Source organism: Somniosus microcephalus, chromosome 7 (genome assembly GCF_052327205.1).
Source record: "Somniosus microcephalus isolate GS21.2 chromosome 7, FLI_Smic_1.0, whole genome shotgun sequence".
In the NCBI taxonomy this organism is placed as follows: Eukaryota; Metazoa; Chordata; class Chondrichthyes; order Squaliformes; family Somniosidae; genus Somniosus; species Somniosus microcephalus.
Window position 1 is genome coordinate 26,256,552 of NC_140993.1, and position 16,327 is coordinate 26,272,878.

Sequence of the window (16,327 nt, forward strand, 5' to 3'; positions counted from 1 at the left end):
CAGGGGGGACACTCACTGCCCAGGGGGGACACTCACTGCCCGGGGGGACACTCACTGCCCGGGGGGTACACTCACTGCCAGGGGGGACACTCACTGCCCGGGGGGACACTCACTGCCCAGGGGTACACTCACTGCTCCGGGGGGGACACTCACTGCCCCGGGGGTACACTCACTGCCCGGGGGGTACACTCACTGCCCGGGGGGTACACTCACTGCCCGGGGGGTACACTCACTGCCCGGGGGGGACACTCACTGCCCGGGGGGGACACTCACTGCCCAGGGGGGACACCCACTGCCCGGGGGGTCGCTCACTGCCCAGGGGGACACTCACTGCCCAGGGGGTACATTCACTGCCCAGGGGGACACTCACTGCCCAGGGGGGACACTCACTGCCCAGGGGGGACACCCACTGCCCAGGGGGGGACACTCACTGCCGGGGGGGACACTCACCGCCTGGGGGGTACACTCACTCCTGGGGGTACACTCACTGCCTGGGGGTACACTCACTGCCTGGGGGTGCACTCACTGCCCGGGAGTACACTCACTGCCCGGGGGTACGCTCACTGCCCAGGGGTACACCTCGGGGACGAGTTTTGTGAACCAGGGACTCTTCCATAGACATTATTTGCCCCGGTACACAGTACCTCATCCGGGCATTGTCCCCAGAAAGCGGGTACGTGTGGTCACCTTATGTAAAGCACTTTGTGACATCCTGAAGCCGCGCAAGGTGCTATATAAATACAAGTTGTTTCTTTCATTAGCATTGAATTTTTCCTTCCTGCTGGGAACACTGCTTTATTTAGAGCTCAGGGCTGATTTCATCAGCTGGGTCTCTGACACTTATGCAACTCAATCACTATAAGCATATCCAAAACCAAGGTAGAAAGAAAGAACTTCGATTTATGTAGAACCTTACCTTTCAGTAATGTCCAAAAGCGCTTCACATACCATGAATTATTTTGAAGTGCAGCCACTGTTGTTGTACAGGCAGCCATTTTGTGAGTGAGGGAGGTTGCTGGCCGGGGCTCCAGAATGCCCTACTCTTCTTCAAGTGGCACCGTAGGTTCTTTAGTGTTCACCTGACCAAGCAGTTGGGACCTCAGTTTAATGTTTTAATCCAAAGCTACTAAAAAATCCACACAAGTAGTTTCTCAGTTTTGCCCAATATGGGGATAGAAACTGGTTCTCGTTGCGGCCACTTTACAGGCACAAAACTGGTGAAATGAGGCCCAATTTCGGGGAACAATGTCCCAAGGATGCCTGAAAGATGTTCGACTTGATAATGGGTCGGTCCATTTTTGCCGGCGTTCCCCCAAGGCCCTAGGCCCCTTACTTATGTAGAGGGGAGGTGCGGAGAATTCTTTTTACGCAGCGAGTTGTTATGATCTGGAAGGGCGGTGGAAGCAGATTCAATAATAACTTTCAAAAGGGAATTGGTTATATACTTGAAAAGGAAAAAAAAAATGTGCAGGGCTCTGGGCAAAGAGCTGGGGAGTGGGACTAATTGGAGAGGACTTGCGAAGAGCCGGCACAGGCTCGATGGGCCGAATGGCCTCCTACTGTACTGTGTGCTCCTATGAAATGAGGTGGACCTAACGCCTGTTTTAGGCCTCCTCGTAGAAATTGGATTGTGATGAGCTGACCAGGCTCCAGGCTGCCTGACCTCACCTACCTTCTATAATTTGAGATGTCTTCCACTCAGAGGAATTTATCCAGCTCTCTTTTTGAAGATCTGTAGTAAATCCATACCCACCGCATGTCCTGGCAATCAATTCCGGAGGTGGTTGACCCTGCGAAAAGAAGTACTTCCTGGCGTCTAACCTATGTTTTCTTATTTCGTACTGATGCCCCACCCCATCCCCCTGGTCCTACTCTCCTTATCCAGATCAAATAGCCTCTCCACCTGAACTGAATCTATTCTCTTCATCGCTCTAATGACCTCAATCATATTTCCTTAAAGTCTACGTTTTTCCAATGAAAAAGGACCCAGTTCCCTGAGCCTGTCCTGGTAACTAAAAAGCCTGAAGGCTAGGCAGCTTTCCTCTGGACCTTCTCCAGTGCCTCAATATCCACCATGAGGAGACCAAAACTGGGCACAGTATTTTCGATTTGGCTGTACCAAGGTCTTGTATAAGTATCACATTTCCCAGGTTCTTACTTTTCTATTATTTAGTGCATGCAGACAGCATATAATTCCAGTCGTCTTAGAGCTCTGTGATCACGAGCATGCAAAGCACCTAAGTCTCTCGATAGTTAAGTTAGCGGACAAGGCTCCCAACTGAAAGGTGCAGCTTGCATGTGTGCCCTGCTGAGTATGGATATGCATATATGATACTGTGGGGTAGTCTTATTGTGCCAAGTTCCTTAATATATGCCATATTCCTCCGCATCAGTTCCTATATCCCTTCTTGTGAGCCCTGGAATGCCAAAGAGGGCAAGCCCTCCCTGTTATAAATCTCATCATTCATCAAGAAACTACTTGTGAAATAACGCTGGACGGCCAGCTGGTGGCGCCGTCCAAGGAGTATAAATACTCGGGCGTCGGCCCCAGCTTTCCAGGGACATTTTGTAAGACAAGGAACTAGTGAAGTACAACTAGACCTCCATGTTCTGAAACAAGTTGATTAAAGCCTCGCTTTATACTCAAACCAAGTGCGTAGTGAGTTTTATTATGTCACTCCCCGCATATTCACTTCACCAGCCATAAAACGGGGTTCTGTTACTCCCCCACTAACCCACAGGCTCTCTTTTGTTATTTGGTATTGGTGTGCCTTTACTTGCTTTTGGCCTGCCACTTTTTTGATTCTTCCCCTCACTCCCCCCCCCCCTCCCCTCCATATGGCCTTTGGAAAGGTTGACAAATCGGGGGAAAAATTCAGTATCGCCCCATTTGGGGCGCCATTATCGGCCGTGCGCAAAGTTTAGCGCCTGGTGCTAATTATCGCCTCCGACGCCAAACGGCTTTTATCGCCCCTGGAAGTGATTGGAGCGTTAAATCAGGCGCTTCACATCTGTCTTAAGGCGCAAAGGCCGAGGAGCGAGGTGCTACCTCAGAGCGCTGGCGAAGCAAAGAAGGGCAAATCAAAATGAACCTGCAAAGCGCTGCTCAGTACTCGAAACTCCTTCACACAGCGTTGAATCTCTCCAGGAGTCTCTCTCTCTCTCTCTCAGAATGCGTGGTGCAAAAATGTCACCGACAAAAAAAGGCAGGAAGCGGTCGCCTTTAAATAGCGTTCCCCCAGTCCCTTTCTGACAGCAAAACGCTCCCCTCAACCTGTCGTTGCTAGCGGCAGGCAGTAAGGCAGGGGGCGCCACTCAATATCTGGTCCGGTACTCGACTGACGTCACGATCTGCCGGCGCAGGAGATCGTGGCGGTAGTGTTTAGCGCTGCCGCGAAATGTCTAGTTAATTTCGCGAGTGGTGCAAACATCGCCGCGCCCAGGCGTTAGTGGTTTTGCACCCCATTAGTGCCCTCTTAAGGCGCTAACAGGAGGCACAAACAACTGAATTTTTCCCCCATAGACTTCCCACCTGCCTCCCCCACCCTCATGTGGCCACTTTCCTTGAAAAAATTTTATGCAACCCTTAAAGGATGCTGTCCTGCTCTCTTCCCTCACCAGTGTGTCGTTACTGGGCTAATGTGTGCCGGCAGCACATTCTAATCAGTTGAAGCAGCCTGACCTCGCAAACTGAGAAGGGACCAAGCCAGGGACCACTGCGGCACACGTTGTACTTGAGGAAACAGCAATGCTGCTGCTGCCACTGTCTCAGGATCGCAGAAACAGTTCCATAATTCTTTTCCTCCGCTGGATTGAAATTAAAACTCGCGTCCTTTTCCAATTCAGGTTTTCCAGCGCCTCCACATGACACAGCCCTTTACTTCCCTGAGTCTTCTCTTCCTCCAACAATTAAATAAAAACAAGCTTGGCGCCATCCAGTTACAACTTCTTGCTTCACCTTGCTTTCTGTCCTATTCTTTTCAACCGTGGCACTTTGGGCCTCGGTCCGACATCAAGATCGCCCAGTAAAAAAATAGCAGATACCTCAACGAGGTAATTTAAGGCAGTAATCCAATCTCTATCCATAGATGATGATTATAATCTATTCACACACAGCCCTTGTAGTTTGCAATGCCATTTAAAGCTCTTGATTGGATTAGTCCCTTATAATTGGTAAGAGTATCCATTACATAATGTAATACCAGCCAACATACTGGTAAGGGGGCAAAAGTTACAACAGTTTGTGGCTGTCCCAGAGAGTGTTCCCGAAAGCTCAACTGCATCGGATCACTGTGATTTATTTCTTTTGAATGAGACAGAGCTCTGCTGTCTCCCTTGGGAAACCTCCAAGGTTGATGTTGTAAAATAACCTTGGCCCTGATTCCTGCTATTGTGCAATTTCTTTTGCAGCCTAGTTCTCAAATCCTGCTAAAAATAGGACTGGGAGCTCTCATGGCGAAGCACTGGCCTCGTGTGCTGGGGAGCTGGGGCTCCAGTTCCAAACCTGACCCTGCACTTCACTGCTTCTTAACAAGGCTGTCGGATAAAATGACTTGTGTTAATGAAGCATCCTAGAAGAATCATCGAAAGTTACAGCACGGAAGGAGGCCATTTCGGCCCATCGTGTCCGCGCCAGCCAACAAAGAGCTATCCAGCCTAATCCCACTTCCCAGCTCTTGGTCCATAGCCCTGCAGGTTACAGCATCCCAAGTGCACATCCAAGTACTTTTTAAATGTGGTTAGGGTTCCTGCCTTTACCACCCTACCATCCTTGTCCCAAATGTGGTCAAAAATCGTCAGGTAGGATCTATTTCACCCCTTTAGTGATTATTTTGCATCAATGGTAAGGTTTTGCGACACATTGACTGTTATAATTGGAATTTTTATACTTTACGCCCTAACAATTTGAATTTATTTCTCAAACGTGAGTATTCGGGTTGTTACGAACTGGAATGCCCCGCCTGAAAGGTGGGAGCAGATTCAGCAGTAACTTTCAAAAGGGAATTGGATAAATACTTGAAAAGGAAAACCATTGCAGGGATATGGGGAAAGAGCGGGGGGAGTGGGACTAATTGGATAGCTCCTTCAAAGAGCCGGCACAGGCACGATGGGATGAATGACCTCCTTCTGCGCTGTATAATGCTTTGATTGACTTAATACAGGAAACTTTTGATTTACCAGCTCCTAAATAACCAGAAATCTTGGTTAACCAGCAAAATTCAGGAGTAGGTTCAGGTAAGTTTTATTACTTGCCTTCCTCCATCTGTTACTGTGCAAGGGTGTGGCTGCAGCTGTTGCTAAGCTACAGAGACGCTTGGAACTTTTGGCCATTGTTCTGAACCTGTTGCTAAGCAACAGGGTTTGTTGCTTTATACAGAGCTCTCAGCTCCGTATCTTTTACTATAGCTTTCGGTTATCCGGGATTTTTGATGAACCGGCACCACGTCGGTCCCGTTGGTGCCGGATAAAAAAAAGTTTCCTGTACTCATTCTTTAATTCTTCAAACACAGAAAAAAACAAGGAGATTGTGATGTAAATGAATGAAAATATTACTAGACATCCCATTGCAGCAACCACGACTGGTTTAGCTGACTCTGAAAACAATGCAAGTAAGCATGTCAACTCCTTCTCCATGCACCTTCTTATTTACCCAAATATCTCTTCCACTTATCTATATGTTTAGGAACACTAATCAGCATAGAGTGCGTGGATCTATTTTGGGACAGTGCTAGGTGTCATAAATCGTGCCATTCATGTAGAAATGACTTATGAAATATACTGGGCGGCCTGCTGGTGGCGCTGTCCAGGGAGAGTATAAATACTCGGGCACGGGCCCAGCTTGCTCAGGGACATTTTGTAAACAGGAACTAGTGAAGGATAACTAGAATTCCATGTTGTGAAACAGTCGATTAAAGCCTTGCTTAATACACTGACCAAGTGCCTAGTAGTTTTCTTACGTCACTAGGTATGATCCAAAATACATCAACATCATCCAAATGAGAATTTGACCTAGTGCAGGATTACAGAATCATGGAATCATAGAATAGTACAGCACAGAAGGAGGCCATTTGGCCCATTGAGTCTGTGCTGGCTCCTTCGAAGAGCAATCCAGTTAGTCCCACTCCTTCGCTCTTTCCCCATATCCCTGCAATTTTTCTCCTTCAGGTATTTATCCAATTCCCTGTTGAAGGCTACTATTAAATCCACAGCCCCATCAGGCAGTGCATTCCAAATCCTAACCACTCGTTGCGTAAAAAAGATTTTCCTCATGTCGCCTCTGGTTCTTTTGCTAATCACCTTACGTTCACAGCAGATAAGATCACCATGCTGACAGCATGGTAAAGGCTCTACACTTTAATACTTCATGATATATGGCATATATATTTTTTAAATGCCCATGAATAGACTTGTGCTTATGAAGGATTGGGAGTCCAGAATTATTGTTGTGCATTATTTTTCCCCAACAACAACATCAATTTCCCTCATTTTCTGCCCTCCTCTCCTGTCCCAACTCGCACCAAGTGCCGATCTCCCATTTCCCCCTCTGTTCGTTGTCCTACATTGGCTCCTGGTCCAGCAACACAACCCACAGATCAAATACATTGATTTCAGCACAGCAGACAGGACATTGTTGGCAGCCATTATTATTTTAGGATTGATGACTTATTTTCCCTCGAGCACATTTGTAGTTAAGGTACTGTATAGGGGTCAAGTGTATAGGTTATGCTGAATGAGAAAGGATATACTTACAAGTGAATTAGAGACTTAAGTCCTCGAAAAGCATACCTTGAGATGGATTGGATTTTGTTGTTTTCTACAAATCTGGGAGAGAAATCAGCATTTCAGTATTCCTGTGTTAATGGCACTCGATCACTACATAATGTGAACGTGTCCCGATGTGTCATCTACTTACAGGTACTCGAGCTGAGAAAGACCAAGGAAGGCATCATCCCCAACAGTTTCAAATGAGTTTGAAGTGAGCATGCTGTTAGGAAAGTAATAATCGAAACAATAATCATTTTTCTTTTTATAAAATAGCTGACATCACTATTGAATCTCATATCTCATTGAAACTTATAAAATTCTGACAGGACTGGACAGACTAGATGCAGGAAGGATGTTCCCGATGGTCGGGGAGTCCAGAACCAGGGGTCACAGTCTAAGGATAAGGGGTAAGCCATTTAGGACAGAGATGAGGAGGAATTTCTTCACCCAGAGAGTGGTGAACCTGTGGAATTCTCTACCACAGAAGGCAGTTGAGGCCAATTCATTAAATATATTCAAGAAGGAGTTGGATATATTTCTTAAGGCTAAAGGGATCAAGGGATATGGGGAGAAAGCAGGGACAGGGTACTGAATTTGGATGATCAGCCATGATCTCATTAAATGGCGGAACAGGCTCGAGGGGCCGAATGGCCTACTCCTGCTCCTATCTTCTATGTTTCTATGTTTCTATGTTATTGATACTGACAATATTTACGCAATTCTCAACTCACACGGTTTGAGGTGGGTTTTTATTTTTGCTAGTCGACCTTGCCTGAAAGGGCGGTGGAAGCAGATTCAATTAGTAACTTTCAAAAGGGAGTCAGATATGTACTTGAAAAGGAAAACTGAAAAATGTTGCAGGGCTATGAGGAAAAAGCAAGGCGGAGTCAGACTAATCGGAACGCTCTTTCAAAAGAGCCGGCACAGGCACGATGGGCCAAATGGCCTCCTTCTATACAGTAAGATTCGATCTTTATGCTCAACAAGGTGAGTCAGGTCAATGCTGGGAATAGAATACTTTCTGCATTTTGAAACAAGGGGTCAACATCAAAGACTTCCAGGTCAGCAAGGGCAAAGGTTCAGCTAAAGGTCTCTCTATCTTTCCACATCAATTCACTTTAAACGTAATGTTAGCTGAGCACCCGTACTGCATCAATAGGATATTTTTATTTACCGCGTCAGTGTGACCTTTCTGATTGAGCTGCCAATTAAAGAAAGAAAGGCTTGTATTTCTATAGCGCCTTTCATGACCACCGGACATCCCAAAGCGCTTTACAGCCAATGAAGTACTTGTGAAGTGGAGTCACTGTTGTAATGTGGGAAACACGGCAGCCAACTTACACACAGCAAGCTCCCACAAACAGCAATGTGATAATGACCAGATAATCTATTTTTTAGTGATGTTGATTGAGTGATAAATATTGGCCAGGACATCGGGGAGAACTCCCCCTGCTCTTCTTCGAAATAGTGCCCGTGGGATTGTTTACATCCACCTGAGAGAGCAGACGGGGCCTCGGTTGAACGTCTCATCCGAAAGACGGCGCCTCCGACAGTGCAGCACTCCCTCAGCACTGCACTGGAGTGTCAGCCTAGATTTTTGTGCTCAAGTCTCTGACTCAGAGGCGAGGACGCTACCCACGGAGCCACAGCTGACAACTGACAATTAAGCGCAAAAATAATGCCAAGTTAATGGACAGCCAGTTTCCCCTCTCCCCTTCTTCCCACAGAAGGAATGCCTCATCTAAATTATACTGCCAAGAACTGACCAACTCACCCAGATAAAGTCAAGTGGTAAGCAGCATTGAACCCCAAACCTAGTTACCACAGGCAGTAACTCAACTTACGATCATTCAGGTAAATTTAGTTCGAGCAGCTACTCTAGTGTGTCCACTCTGTTAAGATTTTTTTTTTTTTAATTTCTTTCGTGTTTTTACAGATGTTACTTTTTCTTCATGGCATAGTGGGTACAGTAGCATAGTGGTTATGTTACTGGACTAGCAAGTCAGAGGCCTGGACAAATGATCTCGAGACATGTAGTTCAAATCTCACCACAGCAGCTGGGGAATTTAAATTCAAAATAATTAAATCAATCTGGAATCTTAAAAAAAAGCTAGTATTAGTAATGGTGATCATGAAACTACCAGATTGTCGTAAAAACCCATCTGGTTCACTAATGTCGGTTAAAGGTATATAAGAAGGAAGAGAGTAGCTAAAGTAAACGTTGGTCCCTTAGAGGAGGAGACTGGGGAAATAATAATGGGAAACAAGGAAATGGCAGAATCATTGAACAAATATTTTGTATCTGTCTTCACAGTAGAGGACACTAAAAACATCCCAGTAATAGTAGAAAATCAAGGGGCAAAAGGGAGGGAGGAACTTAAAACAATCACTATCACTAGAGAAAAAGTGCTACGAAAACTTATGGGTCTGAAGGCTGACAAGTCCCCTGGACCTGATGGCCTGCATCCTAGGGTCTTAAAAGAAGTGGCAACAGAGATAGAGGATTCATTGGTTGTAATCTTCCAAAATTCCCTTGACTCTGGAAAAGTTCCAATAGATTGGAAAACTGCAAATGTAACACCCTTATTCAAAAAAGGAGGGAGACAGGAAGCCATAGGCCAGTTAGCCTAACATCTGTCATTGGGAAAATGCTCGAATCCATTACTAAGGAAGTAGTAGCAGGGTATTTAGAAAATTATAATACAATCAAACAGAGCCAACATGGTTTTATGAAAGGGAAATCGTGTTTGACAAATCTATTAGAGTTCTTTGAGGAGGTAACGAGCAGGGTGGATAAAGGGGAACCGGTAGATGTAGTGTATTTGGATTTCCAAAAGGCATTCGACAAGGTGCCACATAAAAGGTTACTGCATAAGATAAGAACTCATGGTGTTGGGGGTAATATATTAGATTGGATAGAGGATTGGCTAACTAACAGAAAACAGAGAGTCGGGATAAATGGGTCATTTTCAGGATGGCAATCTGTAACTAGTGGGGTGCCACAGGGATCAGTGCTGGGGCCTCAACTATTTTCAATCTATATTAATGACTTGGATGAAGGAAGTGAGTGTATTGTAGCCAAATTTGCAGACGATACAAAGATAGGTGGGAAAGCAAGTTGTGAGGAGGACACAAAGGGGGAAAAATTGAGTCACACCCCCTTTGAGGCGCTAACTTCACGGGGTGCTACTTTTAGCGCCCTGGAAAAATTAGCGCCCCGTGGCCGAAATTGAGTGGTAGTGCCCCAAGAGGGAAGCAGGGCACTACTGGAAGCGCCCTGCCTCCCTCTTGGGGCGCTGCGAGAGAGTATCGCAGCGCTACATGCCGCAGTATTGCAGGCCTTCCTCCCCTTCTTAAAGGGGAGGGGCCTTGCGCAGCACAACCCGGGCCCAGCTGGGCCACCGGGGATCAGAGTGCCTGCAAAAGAGCCCGGCACTCAAGAGACGTGCCGGGCTCATGGAGCGCAGCCGGCACTCCGCGGGGTGGGGGGGGAGGGGCGGGTCAGGAGGCCGGAGACGGGAGCGGAGGCAGGTGCTGGCAGGCGGCCAGCAACAAAAATGGCCACCCGGCACCTGGGGCTAGATTTTCAGTATAGACAGTTTTGGGGCGCTAACCTTAGCGCCCGCCCGAAGTTAGCGCCCGCCCCAAAGTAGCGCCCCGTTGCCAAAAATTCAGTGGCTTCGCCCTAAGAGGTTGGTGGAGCGCTAAAAGAGGCGTTCCACTACTATCTTTAGGCGCTAAGCCGGCGGTGCAGAGCGCAACGCCCGAGCTCGGGCGCAGCGCACGGCAGACACACTGGTGCCAGTGAGCTCTTAAAGGGGAAGGGTGTATGTCTTCTTTTCAAAAGCAGAGTCTGGGGAGGAGGAGGAGGAGGAGGAGGAGGAGGAGGAGGAGGAGGAGGAGGAGGAGGTGGTGGTGCCCGGAAACATAAATACACCGTTCACAACAACACACTGGATCCTTCCACACAATACATGCAGACTGCCGTTTATAGTGCATGAGGAGTGCCCTTTAATTTGCGCTCCCCAGGGTCTGTTGCGTTCCATTTTACAAACGCTCTGGACGCCAGCCGCACAATGGGGCGGTCCGACTGAAGTTTGGATTCGGGGCGGCCAAAGGGCGTTGCACGAGGATGTGATGTCATTTTCTGCGCGCGCATCCGGGCGGCCGCTAAACTTTGCGCCGGCGCTAACGGGCAACTTAATTTGGGGCGGGGCGCAAACTGCGCTGCGCCCGGGCGCTACACGCATAGCGCCCGAAAATCACTTCTCTTAAGGCGCTAACTGCTGGCGCAAGCAACTGAAAATCTAGCCCCTGGCCTTTAAATGACGTCATCACCGGCGGCGCAGCGCCGCAGGGCGCTAACAGTTACCGCCGCCGCTAACCTTCCGCTGAATTTTGCGGGAGGCATTGGCAGCGCCACGCCCGGGCGCTAGTTGCTTTGCACCCTGTTAGCGCGCTAACGGGAGGCACAACGCAACCGAATTTTCCCCCCAAAGAGTCTGCAAAGGGATATAGATAGGTTAAGTGAGTGAGCAAGAATTTGGCAGATGGAGTATAATGTGGGAAAATGTGAAGTTATCCACTTTGGTAGGAAAAATAGAAAAGAAAAATATTATTTAAATGGAGAAAGACTACAGAATGCAGCAGTACAGAGGGATTTGGGGGTCCTCGTACATGAAACACAAAAAGTTACCATGCAGTTGCAGCAAGTAATTAGGAAGGCAAATGGAAAGTTGGCCTTTATTTCAAGGGGGATAGAATATAAAAGTACGGAAGTCTTGCTACAACTGTACAGGGCGCTGGTGAGACCACACCTAGAGTATTACGTACAGTTTTGGTCCCCTTATTTAAGGAGAGATATACTTGCATTGGAGGCAGTTCAGAGAAGGTTCACTAGGTTGATTCCTGGGATGGAAGGGTTGTCTTATGAGGAAAGGTTGAACAGGTTAGGCCTGTATTCATTGATGTTTAGAAGAATGAGAGGTGATCTTATTGAAACATAAGATTCTGAGGGGGTTGGACAGGGTAGATGCTAAGAGGATGTTTCCCCTCATGGCGGAACCTAGAACGAGGGGGCATAGTTTCAGAATAAGGGGTCGCCCATTTAAGACGGAGATGAGGAGGAATTTCTTCTCTCAGAGGGTCGTGAATCTTTGGAATTCTTTACCCCAGAGAGCTGTGGAGGCTGGGTCATTGAATATATTCAAGGCTGAGATACACAGATTTTTGAGCAACAGGGGAGTCAAGGGTTATGGGGAGCGGGCAGGAAAGTGGAGTTGAGGCCAAAATCGGATCAGCCATGATCTCATTGAATGGCGGAGCAGGCTCGAGGGGCCGAATGGCCTGCTCCTGCTCCTATTTCTTATGTTCTTATGTTCTTACTGAAGGAAATCTGCCACCTTTACCTGGTCTGGCCTATATATGACTCCATACCCACAGCAATGTGGTTGACTCTTTACTGGCCTCTGAAATGGCCTAGCAAGCCACTCAGTTGTATTCAAGAAGGCGGCTCACCACCACCTTCTCGAGGGCAATTAGGCATGGGCAATAAATGCTAGCCTTGCCAGTAACACCCACATCCTGTGAATGAATAAAAATAACAAGGTTATACAGGGCCTTGGTGAGACCACACCTGGAGTACTGTGTGCAGTTTTGGTCTCCTTACCTAAGGAAGGATATACTTGCCATAGAGGGAGTGCAACGAAGGTTCACCAGACTGATTCCTGGGATGACAGGACTGTCGTATGAGGAGAGATTGGGTTGACTAGGCCTGTATTCACTAGAGTTTAGAAGAATGAGAGGGGATCTCATTGAAACGTATAAAATTCTGACAGGGCTAGACAGACTGGATGCAGGGAAGATGTTTCCCCTGGCTGAGGGGTCTAGAACGAAGGGTATATTTACGCATATTTAAAACAGCAAACTTGCTGCAGAAATTATGGCTACCTGCATTTGAACTTTCAAGCGATGAAGTTGTCTGGAATTATGTGAAGGTTACCTCCCCCTCCCACTATTCCACCACCCCCCACATCCTCCACCACTTCCCCTCAATTGCATGACACTTCATTTTTCTATTTACTTACATTGTTAGAAAAACATATGGGATCCTTGGCTTTTTTAATAGAGGACTAGAGTACAAAAACAAGGCAGTCATGCTAAGCCTTTCTAAAACACTGGTTAGGCCTGAGCTGCAGTATTGAGCACAATTCTGGGCACCACACATTAGGAAGAATGTCAACACCTTGCAGAGGTACAGAGAAGGTTTATCGGGATGGTACCAGGGATGAGGGACTTCAGTTATGTGGAGAGATTGCAGAAGCTGGGATTGTTCTCCTTAGAGGGAAAAAGTTAAACTGAGACCCAACAGAGGTGTTCAAAATTATGATTATGGTTTTGATAGAGCAAGGAGGGAGAAACTGTTTCAAATGGTAAGTGGGTTGATAACCAGAGGTCACAGCTTTCAAATAATTGGCAGAAGAACTGCAGGGGAAATCAGGAGAAATTATTTCACTCAGAGGGTTGTTATGATCTGGGACGCACTACCCGAAATGGTGGTGGAATCAGATCCCATGGGAACTTTCAAAAGACAATTGAACATGTACTGAAAGAGGACTCATTTTCAGGGTTATGAGGAGAAAGCTGGGGTGAGGGACTAAATTGGACAGCTCTTTCAAAGAGACAACATAGGCACGACGGGCCAAATGGCCTCATTCTGTGATGTATCTCAACTCTGCTTCCCTGTGTTAAGTATGTGTATTGTATTGAACAATTAACACAAAGACTTAAACGTATAACTCAAACAGGTCTTTACTGGTTGGAGGTAGGGACTGCACGTAGGTCTTTACTTCATGCCCACAGGCGGGAACTGAGGGGAGATCAGTACCCACAGTACTATTTATACCCCTATGGCCAGGAGTGGTACTGCGTATCACTACGCCCTACAAGTAGTGCAGTCCTGTCCATAGGTTCAAGTAGCACACATATTACATACACAACATTCCTCCCTTCTTAGCTTTACAGTCATCTCCCCATTTAACATAACGTAATAACATATATACATATATAACTTCAGGTTTACATAACAGAATAACATAGATACATAGATAGCTTCATGTCAAAACAGATCACAGATTCAGTCTCTGCGGAAAACAGTTCACAGATTCAATCTCTGTGGTGTAGTCGGTTCACGTTGCTGGAGTGACTCATTCAATAGTCCTTCCATGGATTTAACAGTTTGAACTTCCGAACTGAATTGGCTCCGTTCGGAGGGACCACGTGTGTGATCTGGTAGAGGTAATAATGGTTCAGATGGGTCATCTTCTGTTTCGACTTTTCCTTTTCTGCTTCTTGGAGACTCTCTGGGCTCCACTGTCAGCTGCCAGCTGCATGCGCAGTTCCTCCTTCTCTTCCTCCTTTTTCCGTAGTAGAGCCACCTTCTCCCGATGTTCCGTAGACTTTCGGTGCTCCTCCATGATTTCTGTATGGTGGGAGTCGAAGTTACAAGTTGGGCAGGACAGGACATAGTAATATTCGGTGTCGTCCTGATCTAGGCCAGCGAGAGGGTCTTCTATTTCCTCCATACCCAGCTGGGCGTTAGCCAGCTTTTGTTCCAAGTCCAGACATCTTTCCTGAAGAGACTTCTTCATGCGTACCTCTTCATCCAGCTTTTTCTGGGCTTTCAGCAAGTCGTTTACTAATGACCTCATTTGAGATTTTACTACTTCAACTTCTTTTGGAGATTGATTGATCGGACTATTCAATCCCTCTACCAGAGCAGCTGTTTCAGCGGTCTGTTGTTCTACGTTGACGTGAGTCAGCGTACTTTTGGCATCCAAGGGCTGCTCTGTTGCAGTCATCTCAGTCTGTGTTGCCACCTCAGCTCTTCCAATAACCTTTGAGAGCTCCGAACCCCTTTCGTTTGAATATTGAAGTTCATGTTCAAGTTTTTCCCATTTCAGAGTCCTGTCCTTCAGCATATGCAGGAGTTGGCTGACCGTTAACTCCTCTGACATCAGACGTTTTGTGTGCTCCTGCTCCATTTTCTCCATCAGCTGCTTCTGTTGTCTTTCCAGATTCTCCAACTCTATATCAAAGAACTCTTTCGTTGCATTCAACTCTTGCTCAAAACGGCGAAGCATTTGTTCTAATTGCTGTTGTAGTTTGAAATGGAGTTGAGTTCGAGCCCGGTGTCCCTCAGAAATGGGCACATCAGTAGACTTGCCAGACTCAGAATCCACAGTTAAACTATGTTGTTGTTGCTCAGTGGAATTCTGTGCTGAAACTTTGTCTTTTGCACCTGAGTTGGGCTTACCATCATCCGTTCCAGAGTCTGGGCCGACTATCTTCACCGAGTTCTCACTCATTATTGTTTGTAGGAAATGCCAGTCCATATTCATTTTCCTAATCCACTCCCGTCCTAGTAGTGGAGGACCTCCTTCAGATATCACATATAAGTCCATTATTTGACTGTCTTCGCCCTTGTGGACCACTGCAACCTCTATTTTCCCGATGGGGTACACTCTTTGCCCCGTGTATGTTTTCAATATAATCCCCGTATCCTGTAGGGGAATATGTTGGAATAACTTTCCGTAATCTTTCTTATTTATGACCGTCAATGCCGATCCAGTGTCCAATTCCAGTTTTACTTGGACTCCTTCTATCTGAAGAGTGACCCAAATTGTCTGGAGGTCTGCACCCTTACCAGCGTTGAGTACTCTTAAGCTAGCCAGTTCATTACAGCTTAAGCTAGCCAGTTCATTACTGCTAGCGTCTGAATCGGACTCCTGTTCGGTCACCTTGTGTACCTTTGCGTATTTTCCTTGCGGTGACTTCTTGTTGCTGGTCTTCTTCCCTGACCTGCATACTCTAGCTATATGTCCAAGCCTACCACAAGTTCTACATTCTTGGTTTTTAAACCAACACTGGTTCTGATCATGCGTTGTCTTTCCACAACGATAACATTTGCCAGAACTCACACCCAATTTGTGTGCACTGAGCTCCGGTGACCGTAGCTGCATTACTGCCGTGCCTCTCGCTGCGGCTTCGTGTGCTGCTGCCATAGTGACCGCCTTCTCAAGCGTCAGCTCATTCTCCTCGAGCAGTCGCTTTTGTGTATCCTGTTTAAATAAACCACACACAAATTTGTCTCGTAGTGCATCTGTCAGTCCCGTTCCAAACTGGCAATATTTCGCTAATTTACGCAATTCCAGCAAATATTCAGCATTGCTTTCATGCTGTAGCTGCCTTCTGTCATAAAATTTAAATCGTTCCGCTAGCATCAGCGGCGTGGGGTTTAGATGATCTTTCAGGACAGTAACAATCTCATCGAACGTCTTATCCGCCGGTTCATCTGGTGATAACAGGTGTTTCAATTGCCCGTATGTCTTCGCACCCATTAAATTTAATAATGTTAGAGCTTTATCTTGGTCACGAATTTTATTGGCCTTACAATAATTTTTTACTCTTTCAACATATATGGCCCAATCTTCGAGGTCACTATCAAAGGTGCTAATATTCCCGTGTTTAGGCATTGTAGATTTGCAATTTCTCAGATTTTATT

General features: G+C 46.7%; 1 protein-coding gene across 3 annotated transcripts in view; it reads right to left on the reverse strand.

Annotated features, from left to right (window-relative positions):
- LOC147114561 (leucine-rich glioma-inactivated protein 1-like) overlaps positions 1-16,327 on the reverse strand; it is a 41,836-nt gene that overhangs the window by 17,795 nt on the left and 7,714 nt on the right. For 2 of the 3 annotated variants that reach the window (XM_085992301.1, XM_085992299.1), the window contains 2 exons: positions 6,914-6,985; positions 6,751-6,822 (listed from right to left, as the gene is read on the reverse strand). In XM_085992301.1, the coding sequence (XP_085848427.1) occupies positions 6,751-6,822; positions 6,914-6,985 (144 nt within the window). The remainder of the gene's footprint in view (positions 1-6,750; positions 6,823-6,913; positions 6,986-16,327) is intronic. The other variant, XM_085992300.1, reaches the window with a different exon arrangement.